Source organism: Pezoporus wallicus, unplaced genomic scaffold (genome assembly GCF_028554395.1).
Source record: "Pezoporus wallicus isolate ANWC-B61680 ecotype Strahan unplaced genomic scaffold, APGP_CSIRO_Pwel_v1 contig_5958, whole genome shotgun sequence".
Classification (NCBI taxonomy): Eukaryota; Metazoa; Chordata; class Aves; order Psittaciformes; family Psittacidae; genus Pezoporus; species Pezoporus wallicus.
In genome coordinates, this window is record NW_026638491.1 from 406,283 (window position 1) to 428,675 (window position 22,393).

At 36.3% G+C, this 22,393-nt stretch overlaps 1 protein-coding gene across 1 annotated transcript in view; it reads left to right on the forward strand.

Annotated features, from left to right (window-relative positions):
• The window catches only part of CPT1A (carnitine palmitoyltransferase 1A), a 44,983-nt gene extending 37,832 nt beyond the window's left edge, over positions 1-7,151 (forward strand). Inside the window, exons 18-22 of the mRNA XM_057410886.1 lie at positions 3,429-3,520; positions 4,061-4,132; positions 4,725-4,827; positions 6,287-6,424; positions 6,972-7,151. Of these exons, the coding sequence (XP_057266869.1) occupies positions 3,429-3,520; positions 4,061-4,132; positions 4,725-4,827; positions 6,287-6,424; positions 6,972-7,151 (585 nt within the window). The remainder of the gene's footprint in view (positions 1-3,428; positions 3,521-4,060; positions 4,133-4,724; positions 4,828-6,286; positions 6,425-6,971) is intronic.
• The last annotated feature ends 15,242 nt before the right edge of the window (positions 7,152-22,393 follow it).

Genomic DNA, 22,393 nt, shown 5'->3' on the forward strand with positions numbered 1-22,393 from the left:
TCTGTTTGTTTGAGAGATTCCAGTCTGTGATTATGCAGCTTTGTAAGACAGCTGGTACTCTTATGAAAACCTTTTTAGCTTAGAATTATAGTTTTTAGATGAAAGCTAATCATTAGTTATTCGTTCCAGGTTATCTGCCAGCTGGAAGGAGGTACTCAAACATTCTGTGTAAGCAGTTGTGGTACACAAGAACTAAAACCAGTCCATCTAATTTTGGAGAATCACAACCAACATAATTATCTTCAGTCAGGTATAATAAAAATTAAAATTATCTCTAGCCTGTCAGATAGTATGTTAATGTGCAACTGAATGTGTTTATATTCTTAAGCAGCAACAGCAGGACGTGAGTCAAAGATAATGTAGGTATCACCAGTTGTTATTTTATTTTACTTTGCAACTGGAAAATTGCTAGGCACTTCAGTGTAATAAAAATTATGTAAAGGATATGCTGAATTTATGGAAAGTTATTTTATATATATATATATATAATATTTCCATATAAAGCGCGTTTAGTACAAACGCGTGCGTACATTTGCATTTACCCTAGTTTGCCACCGTGTGTCACTGTTTCTTTATTAACGGGGAGCGGCGTTGAGGGCTGTCTTGGAATTCAGAACGTCTCACTAATATTTACATAATTATGTGAACTTGAAATACCATCAATTTTTAAAGAAAGTAGTTTAATGAAAAGTGCTTAAAGATAAAGAAAGTAGTTTAATGAAAGGTACTTAAAGATATTTAAATGTAGTTGCACACTTTAATCTTAGCAGCAGCAAAGTATTTTAGTGTAGTTTAGTTTTAATTTAAATAAGTATTTTTTTTACCCAAATACAGCTTTCTTAAACACATTAATAACATTGTTTATTTCATTATGTATTATTATGACTTTATGACAGTGGTGGACTTTGATGGCAATGAGAAAACAAAGTTTTTAATAGCACCATACAAGCACAGATATTGCTGCTCTCAATATCAATAGGTGCTGAGTGTGAGCATTTCTGGGCAGATGTTCTAGGTATAGAGCCTATTTACTTATATTTGCCAGAAGCCATCAGAAAAGTAAACCAGGCACATGCAAGTTAAAGCTCATGTTCCTTTATAAAATCCAAACTCTCATTCATTTGCTGTAATGGTAGAGAAGAAAAAGCTGAGGAGGAATGCACTGGCATATGGTTTTTTTTAGTTTTTATTTTCTTGAGCTTCCTTCTGTTTTTACATCAAATAAAAGAATTTGGTCCAGAAATAAAACTTTTGCATTTTCCTTCTTTAATTGGGAAGGAAGTAAGTACAGGTATAAGATTCAACTTGTAATCTTACTGGCTGTTTTTTTTCTGCAAAAGCTAGGATGTTCATAGACTTACATGTAGGTCTTCACTAGGACTTACTCTAGGACAAAGACTTACTCTTACAGCAGTAGTTTCTCCGTAGTAATTTCTTTTTCCATAAGCTCAAGACCTCTGTTCCAGATGCTCTCTCAGAACTCTGTAAATTTGTAAAATAAGAACTGAGGATAAATATATTTAATTGTTTCTGATGTTCTTCTTATCAAAATATTTTAAGTCAATGGTATTTGAATTTAAATGTACTTGATGTCATAGAGTAAAAACTGCCTATGGTCAAATTCCTAGCCAAAAAATTGTTGGTGGTTGGTTTATCAGGGGTGTTTTTGTGTGGTCAGGTTTTTATTCGTGGGTTGTTTTTTTTTTGCAATGAAAAAAACATTTCTGAAGAGAAAACTTCTAGGTCCTTCATTGACAATGGTTATCGTAGAGTCAGTTTGGATTGAGAACTATGCTAACAGAAGGCAGACAGCCTCAGGTGATTTTTTTAATTAACAAAATAAGTTGAAGATACCAATTTACATGCATGCTTCATTCAAAAAATTTGTATGCATAAATGAAATTATTTACACCATGGGTAGTTCTTCAGGTAAGGGTCTTCTTTTCAGATGTGGACTATGCTGTAACAACTGTACTGGGGCAGATTTCTCCTCTTCCGGGTGAGCTGGTTCTAAGTGAGCAAAAGGTAAGGAAGCTCTGTCCTTTAAACTTGTCAATTTCACTATACACTCTTTTTCCTTTTCTTAAAAAGGGTTGTTAAGTCTGTGTTGGGTAGTAATAACTGTATGCATTTCCTAAAGACAGTTTAGGTAGTTTGGTTCTGTGCTCAGTATGCTTTCTGCATATAAAGTTTTCTGATTTCAACATTATCTAGAATATCAGAATTAAAAATATTGTTTTCCATAAGAAAAATAAATTCATTTCAGTTTTGAAACCTTGATTTTGGTATGATACGGAATATATTATTTCTAATAAACTTTTTAAGATTCTTTGGGGGTGAAGGAAAGCACATTGACTTTTACCAGAAGAAGGGGACTATTTCCTTCCAGTAGGTTTTTTTCTGCACTCTTTTCTCCTGTTTAGGATTTAACAGTCATTAAGTCTTTATATTTTTTGTTCATGTAAATTGAACAGAAGACTGAATGTCTTTGCAGATGTTTGGTTTCTCATGTGTTACTTCCAACAGAGCTGGTAGCAAGAATCGCTGCAATTTTTTGTTAACTTTTTATTTGTGTGAAGTGAAGATGTGATATTGGTACAAACACACCAAATGGTTTGTGGATAGCAGCCACTATTATAAAAAAAGGAAGAAAAACCTCAAGGGTCAGGATGAATAATGACCGAGGGTAGTCTTTAATCCCTAGAGGTGGTAATATCTGCAAATCGGTGCCTAAGCATTCTGGAGCAGTGATGTAGTCAAGCTTGTAATTTTCTAGCTTTATCCAAAATCAGTTGTTTCCTAAATATCTTCTTTTGCTTTAGATATATTAATTTTCCTCTTCTTTATGGTAAGATAGGTTAGTCTCCTATTTACAGTTATTCACTATTCCTCTATTACTGGTAGTACCAGCATAATCCTAATTGTTCTTCCCTTGTCTTTCTACATAAGCAGGTCCTTATTAATCGTATGTCTGAAGAGACAACAGACCTGTAGTGTGTTTTCTTGGTCTGTGAGCTGATTATTTTTTTTAAATTTTGTTTAGTATTCTTCCAATTAGATGTCATATTGCAGATTAACCTAATGTAAATCATCAAGTCACTAGCCAGTTTCAATTGACTACTGGAATTAAAAGCAACTAAACCTAGAATTATCAGTAAATTGAAACTAGCGTGCCAATACTGCAGCACTGAAAGCTGTTCTTGGTTCTTTGCATTGGGAGAATTGGGATTCCTGACATACTGAATGGTTTCCAGGAAGAGATGCGTGCTGTTTTCATGGCTTTTTACTTCTGCTTGTTTTTATTAGGAACCTTGGCATTCACATTATCCCCTGCAGCATTTTCTTTGTGTTACTTCTGTTAACTTTCAAAAGTGGTTTGTTTTCTTTTACATAATATAAACAGGATATATGCATTTTCTCTTGAACAGTTTGAAAATGTACCTTTGCAACCAGTAGCTAGCACTGCCACATTTGATCTAGAATCAGATCTGCATGGGCTAGTGAAAACAACTTCAGAGGGGTAAGACTCATGAAACATCTTACATCCATAATGACTTGTATTTTAAGCTGGCAATAACATTTTCATGTTGCATAGCTGCTTCTCTCTTGTAACAAAAATGCAGTTCTGTAAGAGTGCTTTCTGTATGTATCTTGTTAGTCATGATGCCAGATGCTGGTGGTCCAGACTATGTAAAAGGGTTTCAGGTTAGGTTTCCAAATCTAATCAGCACATGTTTAGCCTATATGTCTAACACTAATGGATTTATTTTAATAATATTTAATTGTGGATCACTTTTAAATAAGATGCAAGTCCAGTGTGAAAGGTGAGAGAGCTTTGCAGTTGCACAACAGGCAGCTGTGGTGGATAGCAGGAAATTATGGGTTGCTTATTCTTTTTTCCTCATGTACTCTCTGAGGACACACTTGTTAAGTAGCACCAGTATTGGTGTAAAAAATAAAATCAGTATTTATTGTTTCAAAACTATAGAATAACTAGTTTTCATTATAGTTGTAGTTAGGGTTTTTTTTTCTAATTTTTTTCCTTTTCCAACCTCTTTAGCTTACCTTTTGGTTCAGGGCTTACAAGGTCTAGGAAACCATGTAACTGCATAAGATCTCAGTGTCTTAAATTGTAAGTAATAATTTATCAGCATTTAATAAATGCTTATAACAGTGCATGATGAAAGGACAAACGTAGAAATGTGTGCTTTAAAATGAACAGTAATGTCATGTCAATAATTAGTCATTTGAAACTGAGTTAGAAAGATCCCCATTTGATGTAAACTAGTGTCACACAAGCTCAGAATTTGGTGCAGAGGTGTAGATGACTGCTTATAATCCAAATTATGAAAATTAAAAGAGAAGCTAGAAGAATTGTTCAGAGCATATCTGGAAAATCCTATGTAGGCTGCAAATGCTATATACTAAAATGGATTTTCTCTTTCTTTCTTGCTGCTTTTGTACATAAATAATATGCACAAAGATGTACACATGATAATTAAAGGTTGATTCATTGACAAAGTAGGTATATTTTACAAAATGTAAAATTAAGAGAGAGAGAGAGAGCGGGTCTTTGTCTAGGTTTGGATGTGATTGAAGTTCAGAGGAAGGAACATTTTTCTTTAGTAGAAACTGAACATTTTGCCTAGAAGTAGAATTTAAATATTTACACTTAAAACAGTTAAGATTTTAATTTCTTATGTTATTTTACATGTTAATCATAGATACTGTGATTGCTTTGCCAATGGTGATTTTTGCAACAACTGCAACTGCAAGAACTGTTACAACAATCAACTTCATGAAACTGAGAGATTTAAAGCCATTAAGGTGAAAAAAAAGAGTACAGTACACATTGGTGTCAGCTTCATGTATAAAAAATACCGTGGTATTGTTTTTTCCAGTAGTTACAGTATTTGAAATATGTTATTTTTACTCTAAATAAAGCTAAGTGTTGTCTCTATTATTCCTACATAAAGAAAATTAGGGATTTCTTTCCTTTTTTCATAGAACTTCTGATACTTTGGGTTAAACTTAATGATGTGTTAGATGAATAATATTTTTTATTCAAGCCCAAATTTATTTCAGAATTATTTCTTTTTTCATTTGAAGGAGAATTTATTGTATCCCAAAATCACACAGTAAGGAAACAAATTATTACTATCCAAATTATTATTCTTGTTGGTAGATCTTCTACAGCTGTCCATGTTAGTCTTTCTGATTGACCTATGTTAAGTTGGCTCTGCTGGTAGCAGCACTGAACCCTGCACTAGTGAGAAGCAGATTGGTTCTACATTTGGAGACTGATGGAGTGAAGCAAAGAATAATATGTGGGCTAATTTTTGTGCATATATCAAACAGCACAATCTAGGCAATTACTTAATCTAATGCGTGTATTATGTTTTGTACGTGTTAAAGTGATAATGAGAAGTATTCTTTTACTGCTGATGCTCAAAGAATATATGAACAACTTTGTGCTTCTTGTGTACAACTCTCCAGAACAGTTTTTGTATCATTCACATAATTTTGGGATAGTACAGGACATTGATCTAATTAGAGTTAGACTTTACTACATCCAACCAGTCAAAGCCACAGCAGTTTTTGCTGTCAATATGCAACAACTAGTTTTCAAATCAGACGCTCGTCTGTAGTTCGGCTGATGGGGTTGTTGGTGTCTAAGCACTCCTTTCACTGCTGTAGGTGTCATCTTGTAAAGCACGATAGATCTTCTATGTCACTGATGAAAGCGTATGTGTACCATCCATAAATATTGCACATAAAGGGTATATAATCTCTTTACCTGTCCTTTAGTAGTCCATGGCATTGAGAGGTCTTAGTACATGACCTGCTGCTCCAATCCAATGCTGATGTGAGTGAAAGTCTTTGTATTGGGTCATTAATAAAAGGGGATGTATTTTAAACTTCTGAGATGTATGTAACTATGTATGCAAGGATTCTTTTATCACTGAGAACTTCTTATTTCTGGTGAAAGTGGCATCAGCAGTGAAAGAAAACGAGTCCCAAGAGATCAGTAGATTGATCTAGTAGATTTAGATTATTCCATAAAAGCAATAAGTTTCTTCCTGTGGTAGAAGCAGGCTGGCTTAGTGTTCTGCAGTCTTTGATTCCTGCTCTCACATGCCATGGAAGACTCCTTTATCAAAGGGCTTTATACCACCAATAATGAGAGTGGAAAGTAAGAAATATTTGTTAAACGTTGTGTCACAGTCATTCAGGTGTCTGAAAACATTTCTTTGAATTTCTTGTAATCTAGCAATTTTTGTTTCAGGCATATCTTGATAGAAACCCAGCAGCTTTCTTGCCAAAGATTAAGAAAAGGGAACTAAAAGAAATTAAACCTCACCATAACAAAGGATGCAATTGCAAGCGCTCAGAATGCCTCAAGAATTATTGTGAGTGCTTCGAGGTGCGTCAGGTGAACTTCCCTCTCATCAGTTACTTCCTTAACTTTGTATTCTGTAACTAGCGATTGCTAAAATGAATTATTTCTTTCTTTGCATTTTTCATCACAATACTTTTTGGATATAAGAGGCACCATCTTTTTCTTGTCATGTCTTTAAAGAAGTGTATCTCGCTGAAGTTGATCAGCTAAAATTTTTGGTATTGGGGGCTCTCAATCAATGCCTTGCTCCAAAAGAAATGAGCAATGGATTTCTGCTGATCCTGGTAGTTTCTTTGCATCCATTACATTTTGTTATCTTGCAGAATTATGCACAAATTGATTGGATGACTGATATGTCTGTGTATATAACATCAATCTCCGCAGAGAATCCATGGGAAAAAAAATCTGTCTTGCTTTCCTACTGTATTGATACTGATGGTCTTGCTCTGGGTGTATCTGAGACCAGACCATCTAGAATAAGTCCCTGGTGGTATAGCTGCAATGGTTGCTTGAATCTATGTTTAGGTTAAGATTTATGCAATTTTTATTCTAAGTGCTCTTTATTTGCCAGGCTAAAATTATGTGTTCCTCTATTTGCAAATGTATTGGTTGCAAAAATTATGAAGAAACTCCAGAGGAAAAAACCCAGTCAAATGTGCCAAACTACATGGACTTTGGAAATAATGAAGAAAATAGCCCAGTTTTAACATCAACATTCAAAATGTTACCCAGATCGAAGAAAGACAGGTGATTATTTGGAAATAGCAATACATAATTCATTGGTCTGACTTCATTAATTTTTTGTGTAGCCATTTTTATTGTTATAGTGACAGATGGCCTATATACAAAAAATCACTTCACATAACATTTACCATCTTGTTTCTATAAATAAAAACATTATCTAAAGGAAAGGTTTTAAGTAGATAGTAACTTTAAGTAGATAGTATTCAGAGTTTGGGGATATATGTATTAGTTCTGCTTACAAAACAGCAGTTATTTATGTATTTATCACACATTTAATTTTCTGAACATTTTTCCTCCTTAGCTACTTTAGTTTTCCTTCAGTTTCTCTGTTCTTAAATTTTTCTGTGTTCAAGCATTCATTTCTAACAAAACCTTGACCAAAGAAGTACTAAGAAAATTGTTAATATTTCTCTGATGTTCAGTTAATAAGCATGCTTATATCACTGCTTCTCTCCCACCTCTTCTTCTTTTCGTCCACCTCCTGCCAATTTTATGTGTTGACAATTTGAATTGTAAAATATTCTAAGAAAGCCTGATGTTTTTAATGCTTTCTAACATAGTTGTAGCCTAATTTCTATTTTTGATTGGTTTATAGTCATTTGTGTAATAAATAGAAGCACCTGTTAATGACAAAATTAATTAAACCAACTCGTAATTGATTTTAGGGAGCTTTACTCCAGGCTTTAAAATTTTCAGTTTGCATACATAATTTTCTTTGCTTCTTTTCGTTAACCATCACCTTGAAATTCTTACTTTAATTCCATTTTAAAAAATACTTTATGATGATCCAGTTTTAAAATACTTTAATAATTTCTCTTTCTGGTAGTGCATTGATGGGGTAGATGGTGCTAAGTTATGCCTTTGCTTGAATCACACAGTGAAATTCCTACAAATATGTATCTTACATCAGCTACTGCAGCTACTCTTACTCAGCTCTGTGCATTCCAACTTTTAACTGAATTTCGTAGTCTCCCCTTTATATTATTTTGTGTATTTTAAATGGAGATATTTCATATTTCATACAGTTTCTTTTTCCCTGTTAGGCAACCAGCTGTATGTATTTCTTGGGAAGAAGTGAAAGCAGTGTGTGATTGTCTCCTGGTGCAAGCTCAAGAAGCAGAAGAACGAGGTTACACTGTCTGTCTAGCTGAGCAGATGATCATGGAGGAATTTGGGAGATGTTTATCCCAGATCCTGCATGCATTATTAAAATTAAAAGGACTGAAACCTGAATAATTTTCAATGTATTATAAAGCCAAGAAGTAATACGGCTATGTTGCCACAGTCTCCACAATTTTGCTACTTAATGATCTTACTTTGATCTTTTGTGGGAATAATTTCATTGACTTCAGCTAAATTATTTTTGAATTATGCTGGTGTAAGTTAAGTCAGCATCACTTGCAACATTACTCTGAATAACTTATTGCTGTTGAAAGTTTTTTTTTTTTTTTACTAAAAGAGATTTTCTGTAGTTAAGACCTTCTGAGCTAATTCTTCAGTCTTTATCCAGACTCTTACTTAAATTAACTTTAAATTATTTTATTTGATGTTTATGCAAGTACAGATAAGGCAGAAATTTAAGTAAGAATTTGCTATCTTAGGTGGGTTATTTTATGATGTGTGAAACAATTTTATTTCTGGTGGTAGTAGGCAAATCCACTAAGTTTAGCTTTGGGTCTTCTTTGGTTTGGCAACGTATTTTTTCTGTCTGCAAATGCATTATTTTTGGAAAACAGTGTTTTCAGTAGATTTAGTATTTATTGTAGGAAAAAAACCCACACCAGATTTTGTTCAACATTAAATCTGCAAGACAGACGAGCCTCATAAAGAATAGGAGGTAAATTACCTCCTTTTTACTACTACTCTAAAGTACAAGAGTTTGTGTTGGGAAAATCTTTCATGTACATACTATTTAGCATTGAAATGTGCTGAATCCCACATTTGCCATACGGTTTCCCTGAAAGCTTGGAATACCTTTGTTTAATTATTCATTTTTCTTATATGGACATTTTCTTTGTGTCATTTCTTCCTCTTCTCATTACACTGTTGAGATAAGACTAGATTTTATTTTCTTTAACAGGAGTAACCTATTTGCTGACATGTTTTTTGAAAAAAAAAAAAGTCATCCAAATGAATTGGTGGATTATATAAAAACGTATGTTCTTTGTTTTTAGACATTTTATGTTCATAATGTATGCTTGTATATTTTTGGCATTTCTGCTTAAATAAATAAAGATATTCTCCATGTTATGTTGATTCATGAAAAATTGACAGGACAGGAGGTGAGACTACATGGTATTTCAAATTTTTGATTAATAAGAAGGTGGGCTTTTTTATTAGTGGTAGTTGATATGTGAATATCTTGCATTCTTTATTTCTGTTTTTAACAACTGCTGCTTGAGATTCCTGAACATCAGAGAAAATGAATTCTCAAAGTGCTCAATAAGTGGTATGGCACCATCTGTACACTTCACCCCATCCTGGGCCCACCAGTTCCGAAGATGATTTCTTCTAATTTTGGAATTAATACTTACATAAAGAAATTGTCTTAAAAAGTATTTGTTAAGTGATAGAATTACTAGGAAGTCTTAAATCAGAAGGGCACATAAGGGCTGTAGAGTCAATAGACAATCCATGAGGAAGCAAAGCATGAAGGAAAGAAGAAAGCAGCTTATATTGGCTTGAAATATATCAAGCCTTTACCATGCCTTGAAATCAAATCTCAGAAATCAACTCACTAAAATTTCCATTGGCATTGAGGTTCAGTAGGATTAATACTAGTAAGCAAGAAAATAGGATTAGGATTTGTGACATAAATCTGGATTAAAAATAGCAATGTGAAATAGAAATGCAAAATAAAAGATTATTGGGAGGAGTAGCAAAAGAAAATACATTGTAAGAGGAACTGTTAGAATCCTTGAAAAACTGAATTTAGAGTAATACAGGCTCATCTTCACATGCATCTTGAGTTGAATACACACAGCAGGAGGCAATGCCATAATATAAAATGGCAAGTTATTAAGCCCAAAAGAGAAATGAGCTCAAATATGCGAAAAAAAAAAGGAAGAAGAAAAATAATAAGATTTTGACAAGTTAAGAGGTTGGAAAATAATAAAAAGTAAAAAATTCACAGGGAAAATTTAAAGGAAAAAATGCAGAGAATTAAAATGGATTAGAGAGGGAAAAATATGAAAATTCTATTACCAAAAGTAAATGGTAGAAGTGCAGGGGAGAAATACAAATAGCATTGTATGGGAAATAAATGCAGAAATGATCTACAGCTTTGAGCGACATCCCTAGGCTCTCATCTATGATAGACATGATGTATAATGCTGAGACCTTCACTCAGAGTGTCAGCTAAGAAGCTTTGAAGGAAGGTTTCTGCATTTTCTGCATGAATTTTGAAGTCACTGTATAAACGAAACAGGCATAAATGAAGTTAATATCTATTTGATAATAAAAAAAATACAAGGCACAAGAATGTGTAAGAGTTTACACTGAGGCAGTAAGAACCAACTAGTAGATGTAAAAAGCTGAAATTAATTATCTTTTTCATTATGCAGCAGTAAAACCAATCTGATTTAATATTTTTTATGTTGCAGATGTGATAAGCTTGCCTGTAAAAAACACTCCCAGGCTGTGTGGTGACTAGGATTGTAATTATATTCTGATAACAAAAGATAAATGCAAAGCAGAAGTTGATAATACATACTGTAACAGATGAGCCTAGCAGAAGCAATTTCTGTAATTGTTAGCAACCTCAAAAACTCTGTAAAAGAGAGTTACATAGTCAATAAGGAAAGTTAAAAGCTTTGTGCTCTTACATGTAATGCTTTTTGCATTGTAAAATTATTTGAGAACAACACTGACACAGCCACAGATTTCTTCCTGAAACAGGGAGGAAAGACGCACCAGTTTTATTAGCTAAGGGTAGTCCTTTTGTACTAAAGAAAAGTTTTGTTTCGTAACAAAGGTGAAAACTGTCTTGGTGAAAAGGGCACCAGAAATCCAGTCCTGAGAGGGTCAAGGGGTTGGCATAAAAAGTTCTGTACAGAAAAGATTGAGAAGGAAAAAATCTAGCTGAATAGAATTGGAACATGTGCGAACTGTATTAGGGAGAAAATGCTTTTCAAATTAGTTGATAATTTGACATTCTATTCCATACAAGGGTCCTGGAAATTAGATACTAATGAATGGAACTTCTTTAAATGGCTTTACATGAATAAGAACTAAGTGGAATTGTTTTCAATCACTGCTGCTTCATCTAGCAAAAGAAACCCTGGCCCCAGCAAATAAATACATTAAAAGGAGAAGGATAGCTAAGAAATTAAGCAGGGACAGCTCTCTTTATAGCAACTATTGTGCTCTTCTTGGTAATGGATCTTTATTTCTTTTTACAGTATTTTATAATTTGTTCAATTTCTGAATATGAAATTATGGTATATCAGAAATAGATATATTCATATTTATGAGAAAACAAGCAGGAATTAAAAACTAAGCAAGCCCATGGATTCATAATTCCATGAACTACTTTCATTTTAACCTTACAGAGAAAACACAAAGACTTTTTTGAAACTGGCAATGTGTCAGTCTCATCTGAAAAGAACAAGGAATATTACTCTTTTAAAAATAAGTAAGGATAGACATTATTTTGTTGGGTACAATTGAAAAGTTACTGAAAGCAAACATTCTCATCAAATGTCTTTTTTCTATTTAATTTTTAACCTATGGATATATCAGGCAGTATTTTAAAAGCTTGGTAAACTGTTGTCAAGATCTTCAGTGCAGAGATCTGGGCTCAGCACATTGAAATTATTTCAGAGAGGTCTCTGAAATTCAGGAATTCAGACGCTGCTAAGAGGTATCACTAGACTCATAATCATGCATTTCCACTGAAGGATGTTGCAATGTGGTATGTGAGATCTTATTTAGAGGTGTGGATCGGTACAGAATAAAAATTATGCAGGGAACTAAATTTCTCATATATACGTAACATTGGATGAGAGAAGCAAAACACAATACAAACCACTCCATGAGATCTTTACATAAGGACTGAAAGTTGCTATCTGATGCCTTCCCTATTAGTTACATTTGGAATCTCTCCCTGTTTGATTAGGGCAGGTGTCATCAAACTTAGTCAACTGTTCATAAGGGTATTAGGGATTAAATGTTTCCCTGTCAGTGTATAGATTAAAAAAATTGGAATACATTCTGACAGGAGAACCCTTCTCTTTTTAGATTACTTGTCCCATTTGAGAAGCTGACATATTTGGACAGAAAGAGAAAAGGGCAAATGTCAAAGGAGCCCCAGTTTTAATAGAGAGCAGTATGCAGAGGAACATGAAAGTAAACGGAAGTATGAGAGAAACATCTCAGAAAGAATAGTATCTGGAGGAAAGTAGTGATGTGTACAAAATAGCTTCTAATTCTATATTTGTTTTGCATCAGCTTGAGACAAGTGGAAGCAAAAAAAATTAACTGGTGAATCAAGAGGTGACTCTAAGCTACCAGTATTCATTGATTTCATACAGCTATGGAAAAGCTTAATGCTTTTCTAGAGAATATTAGAAAAGATAGTTCTAGTAGAGAGAAAAAAATGTCTTATTTTATAAAATACTGCTAAATCTAAATTTGGAACACTGTGTACTGTTTTGGTCATCTGTGTTCAAGAAATATAAACTTAATTTGGAACAGATGCAGTTCTTGGAAAGGCTCCTGGGATGAACGAGAGAATGGAATATCTGTCTTTAAATGGAGAGAACAAAGGAGATTGATTTATTCTAGACAAATAAAGCCTGAAAGGAGATATGATTCCTCTTTGTAAATAAATTCAGGGCATAAATACTGAAAAGGGATAGAAACTGTTAAAAGATACATATCACTTGAATGTAGAATGGAAAGTAAGTTTTCCTAGCCATTCAAAGAGTAAAGTTCTGAAAGGGTCTTCTAGATAGGATAGTGTGAGCCGGGAACCTAACCTAATTAAAATGGATCTTCAAAAAACTGCATAATTAATCAGATATTATGGAGACAATAAATTACGTCTGCAGTACAAGGCTTTGGGTGTCTATATATTAGCATATTCAAGAAATTTTGAAAGGAAAACCAGTAGATTATGCCATCTATCCTTTGCATGAATCTCATCCTTTGGGGCTTTTTCTAGTCACCTATGTCACACGGAAAAATATTTCTTCTCCTTGATAGTTTGGAGAAGAGGAGACTGAGGGGTGACCTTATTAGTGTCTATAAATATATAAAGGAGGAGTGTCACGAGGATGGAGCCAGGCTCTACTCAGTGGCAAACAATGATAGGACAAGGGGTAATGGGTACAAACTGGAACACAAGAGGTTCCACTTAAACTTGAGAAGAAACTTCTTCTCAGTGAGGGTGACGGAACACTGGAACAGGCTGCCCAGGGAGGTTGTGGAGTCTCCTTCCCTGGAGACATTCAAAACCCGCCTGGACACATTCCTGTGTAACATTATCTAGGTGTTCCTGCTCCGGCAGGGGGATTGGACTAGATGATCTTTTGAGGTCCCTTCCAATCTCTAGCATACTGTGATACTGTGATACTGTGATATGTCATTCTTAGAACCCTTAACTACTGAATGCTAACAGATGCTGAGGTAAACTGCAGGCATGTGTGTTCACCCTCTTAGAGATATTAAATTCCCCTGTTTAAATGCTCAGGCTTGCATTCATCAGACTTACTTTAGAATTATGAAAGAAGTTGTTTTTTTTTAAGTTGGAGTTATTTTGGGATCCTCTATGAAGGTCATATATGTATGTAATATTCTGCCAATTCAAAGATTTACTTGATGTTTCTTTCTGTAGCATGGTGTTGTTTTGAATCACTTGATTCACATGTGAAATGTACAAGAAAGTGTGGGAAGTGTTTGGGGAAGATGAAGTATATGTTCTGTAGTGCCTTCTAAACTGTACACATTGCTTATCGTCAGCAGTGGACTTTGGGTTTGAAGTTCTAACCCTGTGTGATAAAATTCCATATTGGTTTTCCTTTAGTTTAGAGATCAGTCCAGAATCCATCCAAAATATTTTATTTATATATATTTTTATATATATATATATATATATATACACATGTTTGAAGTAATTATACTTCAGGAGTCAGGCATTTAGAAAGAGCAAGGAATATCAAACCCTGAGCAGGTACCTAGCAGAGTGGAGCCCTGATTCCATCTGGGGCCTCTACTACAGCATAAATTGTTAAAAATACTGCTCGTATGTGTGAGAAAAGAAGAGGTATGTAGTGAATTTGCAAAACCCAGTAGCCACCTTATAAGCATACCCCAAAATAATGCTTTCATAAGTCTTCATTATAGTGTGGATATTTGCCATTCAGTACTACCCACTTCAGAGACCAAATGTGACTCATTATTAAATTACTTCAATCTGTGCTGATGTAGAAGCACCCCTGACACATCTCTTTGTGAGCCATTTCTTCAGAGTAATTGCATTAGTAATAGGCGATTACACTGCAATCTTATGTTCCTACAAAATTAAGGTAATTATTGTAGCTAGAAACACATCCCCGTGTACTCTGTCCTAGCAAGGAAGCTGGTAAAAGGCAATGTAATTGTCTTTTCAATTCTTCAATTCCTTCTAATAAGAGAATCATTAAGGTATAATTATATTATTGATGTGGTGTAGGAGAAGTTTTCATATCTGAAAGAGCATGGAAACAAAATTATAGTTTGAAGATACAAATTCCTAGTCCATAAAGGGGAAAAAAAAGATCTTTTGCATTTAGGTTCCTTAACAAATGTGGAGGAAATGTATTAGAAATGCATGAATGAGTTTGTGTTCTGCACTTTGGAAGTAGTAATGTCTGTCTTTGGAATAGATTTATTATGCAAAAGGTTTTTTTTCCTTTGAACTGGGTTGTCCAGAGAAGCTGATACAGATTTTTTTCTTACTGGATTGAATAGGTATTAATTTATTCATATAGGAGACCTTCTGAATACTAGTGTCAGCTTCTAGTAAGTCTGCATGCTGTAGAAATTAATTTGTGTTTTACTTTTCACCTTTCTTTAAATGTCTTTGAGGAAAACCTGACATTTCACATTTTGTTTAATGCATTATGTTTAATATAACAGCTGAGGAAGAGCAGACAGGCCATTCCCTGAGAACTTAGCTAAGTAATTCAGTGCTAAATAGTCTAAAAGGGATACTGAAAAGCCAGTCTCTTCACAGGTATTATGGGGTGTCAAAATTCATAGGTGGAGAATGCCACTAGGTCATTTGAGGGTGGCAGCTTGTGTTTGGGTGTGGGCTGATGAGAGAATGTTCCATGACAAAAGTACTCCTCGAGGTTTGACTTTCTTTGCCACTTGAATTGCTAAGTGCAAGCTGATGGCCCTGGTGTAGAAAAGAAATATTCACTTATGGAATAGTTCTTGCAATATATGATACACAGAACTGGTAACATGCTCCAAATTGCTTTGATTTCAGAGGTAAAGCCCAGCAAGCAAGTACGGATTGCTTAATTAGCGTACTAGAATACGAGAAAAGTGTCAGATTAAGCTAAATCTCATTAATGCAAGTATCTCAGCAAATGTGGTATATAGTTGCCGTTTATTAATAATAGTGAATGAAGTGGCTCCTTTAAAATGTCTAGAAATAAAGATTATGATGGGATCATATGTAAGTTAAGACGTTGTAGTGTCATAACTGCTGCATGTGGAATTCAGTGTATCTTACATTTTTGTTTTTCTGCTAGAAGACTTGATAAAAGAGAAAAGGCAAAAAAAAGATAAAGATGAGGGGAATACAGGAATATCTTCCTCCCAAAATGCCATTGGTGTTGTATAGCTGGTATTATGAAAATTGAGAACTTATTTGATTCCAAAGCTTTTCTGCCCATGTCTAGTGGCAATATGAATTCAGAAAATTTATAAGAAAAAAGTAATATCCATGAGGGAAACTTTGGTTCATTTTAACTAATGAGAATCATTTACAGAGATCCAGGAGTTGGGGTATAGACAATGAACTTAAGTAGACTGCCCCACTTCTGTTGTGTAGAAGATAATTGTGACTGCTGAGCAGTTTGTTCTTTATTGAACAGAACTGGTATGATATTTCAGGAACCAGTCCTAGAAGAGATGAAGTCTGGCCTCTGACAAGTCATTCCTGTGTTATGGGTGGTAAAATGAAGATATGCAGGTGGCTTGCCAAGCAAGCAGCTGTTACTTGAATTATAAGGTGATTGATAGGCAGAAATACAGGAAGATATTTTCCACAAATCTACTGTGAGTTCGATCATTAAAATTTACAGTTAATTTACAGCTATGGAGATTTTTAACTCTTTATTAACTCAAGTAGCTAGAGAAAGCTTCTGGCAGGAGCTGTGATCCTATAGGGGAATCTTGCTTGAGTACACCATTAAGTAGCACAGTCTGTGGAAAAGCCGTAAGGTGAAGAGTGTGAGGAGGAAAGAGCAGCAGACACACAAAGCATTATGAACTGTCAATAACCCCCTGCACTGCTGGTGGGGGAAGGAGGTAGAAGGGTTGAGAGTGAGGTAGAATCTAGGAAGAAGGGAGGAGTAGGGGGAAGCTGGTTTTCGATTTGCTGTTATTTCTCATCATCATACTCTGATTAACTGGCAATAAACTAAAGAGGTTTCCCTAAGTCGAGTCTGTTTTGCCAGTGATGGTAATTGTTAAGTGATGTCCCTATCCTTATCTCAACCCACAAGCTTTTTTGTCCTGTTTTTCCACCCCTGTCCTATGAGAAGGGGGAAGCATAGAGCAGCTTGGTGATCACCCAAAAGCCAACCAAGGTCAGCCCATCACAGTCTGGTGCTGCAGAAAGCCCCTTCTCCCTGAGCAAGAGGTTTTTAATGGGTATCCTATTATATCACTGCTCCTTTTATCTTCCTGTGCATGTTTTAAACCAATTTTTCACTCACCTTCCCCTGGTTTCAGGATGGAATAGGTACAATGTTGTTACAAACAGTCCAAAAATTCCTCCTTGTTTTCTTTCCATCTTTTCCTAAGCAAACTGTAGAGATCTGTAGCAATCTGTTCTAGCAACCTCCCATATTGTCATTTCAGTCATAGCTTTGATAATTTATCACAAATTTAACCCCATTCACATCCACCACATGCGCTACTACTAGCCTGATTGTTAAAGAGATCTGGCAGGATTTTCCCTGGTACCCACTCATGAATTCTTTTCTGCCTTGCTCAGGCTTGTACGTTTTTGGTATTCTTAATCTTGGATTGAAAGGATTTTTATTATAATTCTATAATGAATACAAAAAGAACATCAGGTAGGCTATGAAAAAGGAAGATATAACTTTTAAGCTGGTTTCTGTGAACTAGTTATTTCAAAACATCTGTATTACAATGACCATTCAAGACAATAAGAACTCTAATAGCATACTGTAGCACAATACAAATGTATTCACAATGCAGAAGGATGTGACATTGGCCCGTGCAGTATATGCTTTTGTAAGGAAAGAACTGAGGGGACCCACATCCTCTTTAATCTCTGTCAGAAGTGTCATATCTTGAATGAACTCTGCCAAGCTGTTTGATTTAACATTCTCCAGGTAGCTTGCTATAGCCATAGTGAGGAATAACATATAGGTAGCTCTGTCCATGTAGGACAGATACATAGGTTTTGCATTCACCTATGTACAGCACTGATTCCCGAGGGCATAGCTAACTCATCTTACTGCTTTTTAGCAATGTTGAAAATCTAGGGCTGAGAAGCAGGGCTAATTCACCTGTGAGGAACAGATGTCTCTGTATAGCCACTTCATTATGTAGTGCAGACAGACCTGTAGCACAACAGGAGTCCAAGACCCTTTCAGAGTGTCAGGGCTCAGAGTGCACAACCTCCACCCCCCTGTGGATTTTGCTGTTTGGGCTGAAGGCAGCTTAAATATGGTGCAGGTACTCTTTGCTTAGGAGTAGTTTTTCATCTGAAGCTCATACGCAATCCTTGCCTAATCTGTGTTTGAGCCATTCCTGTACCTGGTTGATAAAGACCCTGATTTTGTCACTTGGTCTTGACAACCTGGCTTGATCTCAGACCTGCTTCATTGCTCTGAGCTTGTCTGGAAATGTGAGCTGCTGGTTGAACCTGGTTACCATCATTGTACCTGTTCTGCTCCTCTTGCTCAGGTACTGTGGGACTGTGTCCATTTCAGTGTGGGCAGTGTCCCTGCCTTCTCACCCTCAGCTCCCAGCTGGTTTCCCCTGAGACTTAGCCCACCCTTGCTGCTCCCTGTCACATAGCTGTTGGAAAGTGAGTAATTTTGCCACATAAAGCTGAAATTTTTACGTGCCCTGACAGTGTCTCCATATGCTAGGAAACATCCTCTCCCCCTCAACCCACCCCCCCATCTTATTTGCAGGTATCTGATACTTTGCTTTGTAGGAAAAGGTCTATATAAACAGGTTACTAACAATAGCAAAGGACTGAACCGGGTGGGCCAAGAGGTTTATGTTGTCTACTATCCCTGAAAGTAAATCCTTTAACCTTGCTGTGCAATTCTGCATGCTTATTGCCAAGTACTGTCTGCCTACTGTCTGACCTACCTCTGCCTATCTAAAAGCTGTTTATTCTTGCTCAGCTGGCTGTGGTGAGAACGAGAGTATTCTGAGAATCAGTCATGGAGTTCAAATCCAAGTGTTGGGCACCCCATAGGTAATTTATTTTTTCCCTGTTCATCTGCTTAAAGGCCACTTTACAGTGGTTACCAATACAGGTAACAATTGTAAGGTATTGTAAACCTTAGAGAGGTTAAAACCAAGATCTTTAAATGGGTCAATGAGGTCAGGAGAAAGGAAACAACAAAGTTACAGCATTATAATTAAATCTTAAGTGAGAAAAAGAAGATTGAAGAGGAACAATAGATGTGAACCTTTTTTAAGGAGAAGAGGGGGAAAAAAAGCCTTCTGAAAAAGTAGACTAGCTGCTCTCCTGTTGTATATATATTTTAGTTTGCTGATGACACCAAGCTGTGTGGTTCGGTTAATGCACTGAAGGGAAGGAATGCCACCCAGAGGGACCTTGACACACTTGTGAGGTGGGCTGATGCCAACCTCATGTAATTTAACCATGCCAAGTGCAAGGTCCTACACCTGGGTCGGAGCAATCGCAGGCACAGCTACAGGTTGGGCAGAGAAGAGATTCAGAGCAGCCCTCAGGAGAAGGATTTGGGGGTGTTGGTCGATGAGAAAATGAACATGAGCCGGCTTCAGTGTGCGCTCACAGCCCAGAAAGCCAACCGTATCCTGGGCTGCATCAAAAGGAGCGTGACCAGCAGGTCGAAGGAGGTGATCCTGCCCCTCTACTCTGCTCTTGTGAGACCTCAATTGGAGTATTGTGTGCAGTTCTGGTGTCCTCAACATAAAAAGGACATGGAACTGTTGGAACAAGTCCAGAGAAGGGCCATGAGGATGATCAGGGGACTGGAGCACCTCCTGTATGAAGACAGGCTGAGGAAGTTGGGGCCGTTCAGACTGGGGATGGGAAGCCTGCGTGGAGACCTCATAGCAGCCTTCCAGTATCTGAAGGGGGCCTATAGGGATGCTGGAGAGGGACTCTTCATTAGGGGCTGTAGTGACAGGACAAGGGGTAACAGGTTAAAACAGGGGAAGTTTAGATCAGATGTATGGAAGAAGTTCTTTACTGTGAGGGTGGTGAGGCACTGGAATGGATTGCCCAGGGAAATTGTGAATGCTCCATCCCTGGCAGTGTTCAAGGCCAGGTTGGCCAGAGCCTTGGGTGAGATGGTTTAGTGTGAGGTGTCCCTGCCCACGGCAGGGGGTTTGGAACTGGATGATCTTAAGGTCCTTTTCAACCCTAACTATTCTATGATTCTATGATTCTATATGCCTAAGTGAGAATTTCTTTTGTTGACAAAAGGAAATTGCTGTGGGACAATTTATTTTTTTCCACTAACTTGCTACCTTCTGAAGAGATGACAAGCACCAAAATCACATCATTAAATAGTCTTTCTTCAGTGTGAAGAACTCCCACATGAATAGGGAGTGATTTATGAGTTGAATCCTTATGATGAATAGCTCGTATTAGCCACAAATTAGATAGCTAGAAGATGACTGAATTATTACTCACATGACTCAATCACGTAATTATCACAGAATTGGTGCAATCTTTCTACTTCATTTGATCAAGGATAAAAGGCCCAATTCTAATACTTTTAGTGGAGGTAATCTTTGATTGTGCAAATAGTGCCTTGACTTTACAGGGGATGACTTCCCACTCTGGACTTAGAAGTGATTAATGATTCACTGGTAAAATTTAAGTAAGTTCATGATTTTCATTATGTTTCTCACAGACCAGCCAATGTAGAATACTGTATGCTGTAAAATCTGTCATGGCTAGAAGTGTTTGAGTGGAATGGGAGACTTACAAATCCAAGTTCCCCAAGGCTTGGTTCCATTGGTCTGAAATACACTTTAAATTGTCATACTGTTTTTCAAGTATCAGCTTATCATCAGTAAAATCTAGTAATAAAAGTGTTTTCCCATATAATAATTGCTGAACTACATGATTAGTAGTGAAGTGTCACTTTATATGTATCCTAACCTCATTTCCATCTTCTGGAAATTCTTTCCATGCAGCTTTAACACCAGTGTATTCTTTGGAGTCCACAGACTCCAATACACAATGTTTAGAAACACTTTTCTGCCAATTTATCTGAATTATTAGATAACTGACTTATTCCTGGGACTGGCACACTGCCTCCAGTCTTTCATATCCAAATGTATGACTTTCTAAATTAATACATTTGCCGTAAAATTCTATATATGTTGGAATTTTTCTGGTGCTTTTGAACCCTGGAAGCTTTTCCCTCCTCTAAGTCCACCAGGATTTTGGATGACCAGTGTCTGACATCCTGCATTTCAGGTTTGAGGCCTCTCAAAGAGAGTGTATACTTGTTCCAGGTTAGGTACTTAGAGTCAACCATCATATCTTTAAGGCTGTAGAGACTAAGGAGATGGGGTGGTCTATATCTCTTCCCTCTGTTTAGTTATGACCTGTGTGCTGTCTAAATCTTACAGTCACATCATGTCTTAATCACTAAATTAGAGGATTTATGAACCTTCAGACACAAGCAGAAAAGGTCAGACCCAAACACAGAAGCTAAAGCCTGTCATCTTCACCCTATAACTTCCTGTCACTGACTGCAGTCGCACAGCTTCCATATTCACAAATGGGACCTGCAGGATCACCTGTTGCAGTCAGCTGGGACCTCTTGATCCTTTCTTCTTCTTTGGACTCTGTCCTGAGATTGCCTTTTCTGAGACCTATGTATGACAGTTGTGGCTATGATTCTTTACATTTGATGAGTAGTCCTAACTTGTTTTACAGACACCAAATACTGCCATCAATGGGGTACTAGAAAAAGGATTGTTTAGAAAGACGTCAGTGTCAAACAATAGTTTCTGCTTCTGGCTAGTAGGGAAATTTGGCTCTAGATTTACATTGAAGTGATCAATGATCCAGCACTTGAATGAAATTTCAGGTCTCAGCTGCACATTTTCTGCTTGTTTTAGGTAGTTATTTGGGTGAATTATAAACATCATAGAATCATCATAGAATGGTTTAGGTTGGGAGGGCTTTCAGAGCTCATCCAGTTCCAGCCCACTGCCACAGGCAGGGGCACCTTGCACTAGACCAGGTTGCTCAATGGTACAGTGCTTACTAATGCAGTGGGCCCTATTATTTTTGTGTCTTCATTTTCAAAGCTCATAATTCCTTTTTAAGTACAATTATGTATCATACCCAAAGTGGTGTTCATACTGTGGCCATCTTGTTTACATTTACCAGTATCATGTTACTGTTACTTGTAACTCATTTTTTGAGAAAGGATTTAAAGGCACTTTTAGCGCCCAAATTCTTTCAGCCCTCTTTTTCCCAAGGTAATGAGTCAAAACCACTTCCTGCAGATGGGAAAGTAATGCTAGGTTTAGTTGGGACAGACGTTCAGCATAGGAGTCTGCAGGAACATCACATCTGTCTTATCTCCTTATTTCACTCATCCTGCTCCTGAACTAACACTTCGAAGAAATACAAATATGTCCATACTGGGATATCCTTTCTTGCAGATATCTCTGGTTTTTGTACCTTCAAAAAAAAATCCTTCTTTTTTTAATGTTGTTTATCTCAGTATGTCTTGGAGGTAGCTATAATAATTCCCTTTGAAAACTATCCCCATCCCCAAACCTTCTTGCAGATCAGTGCTT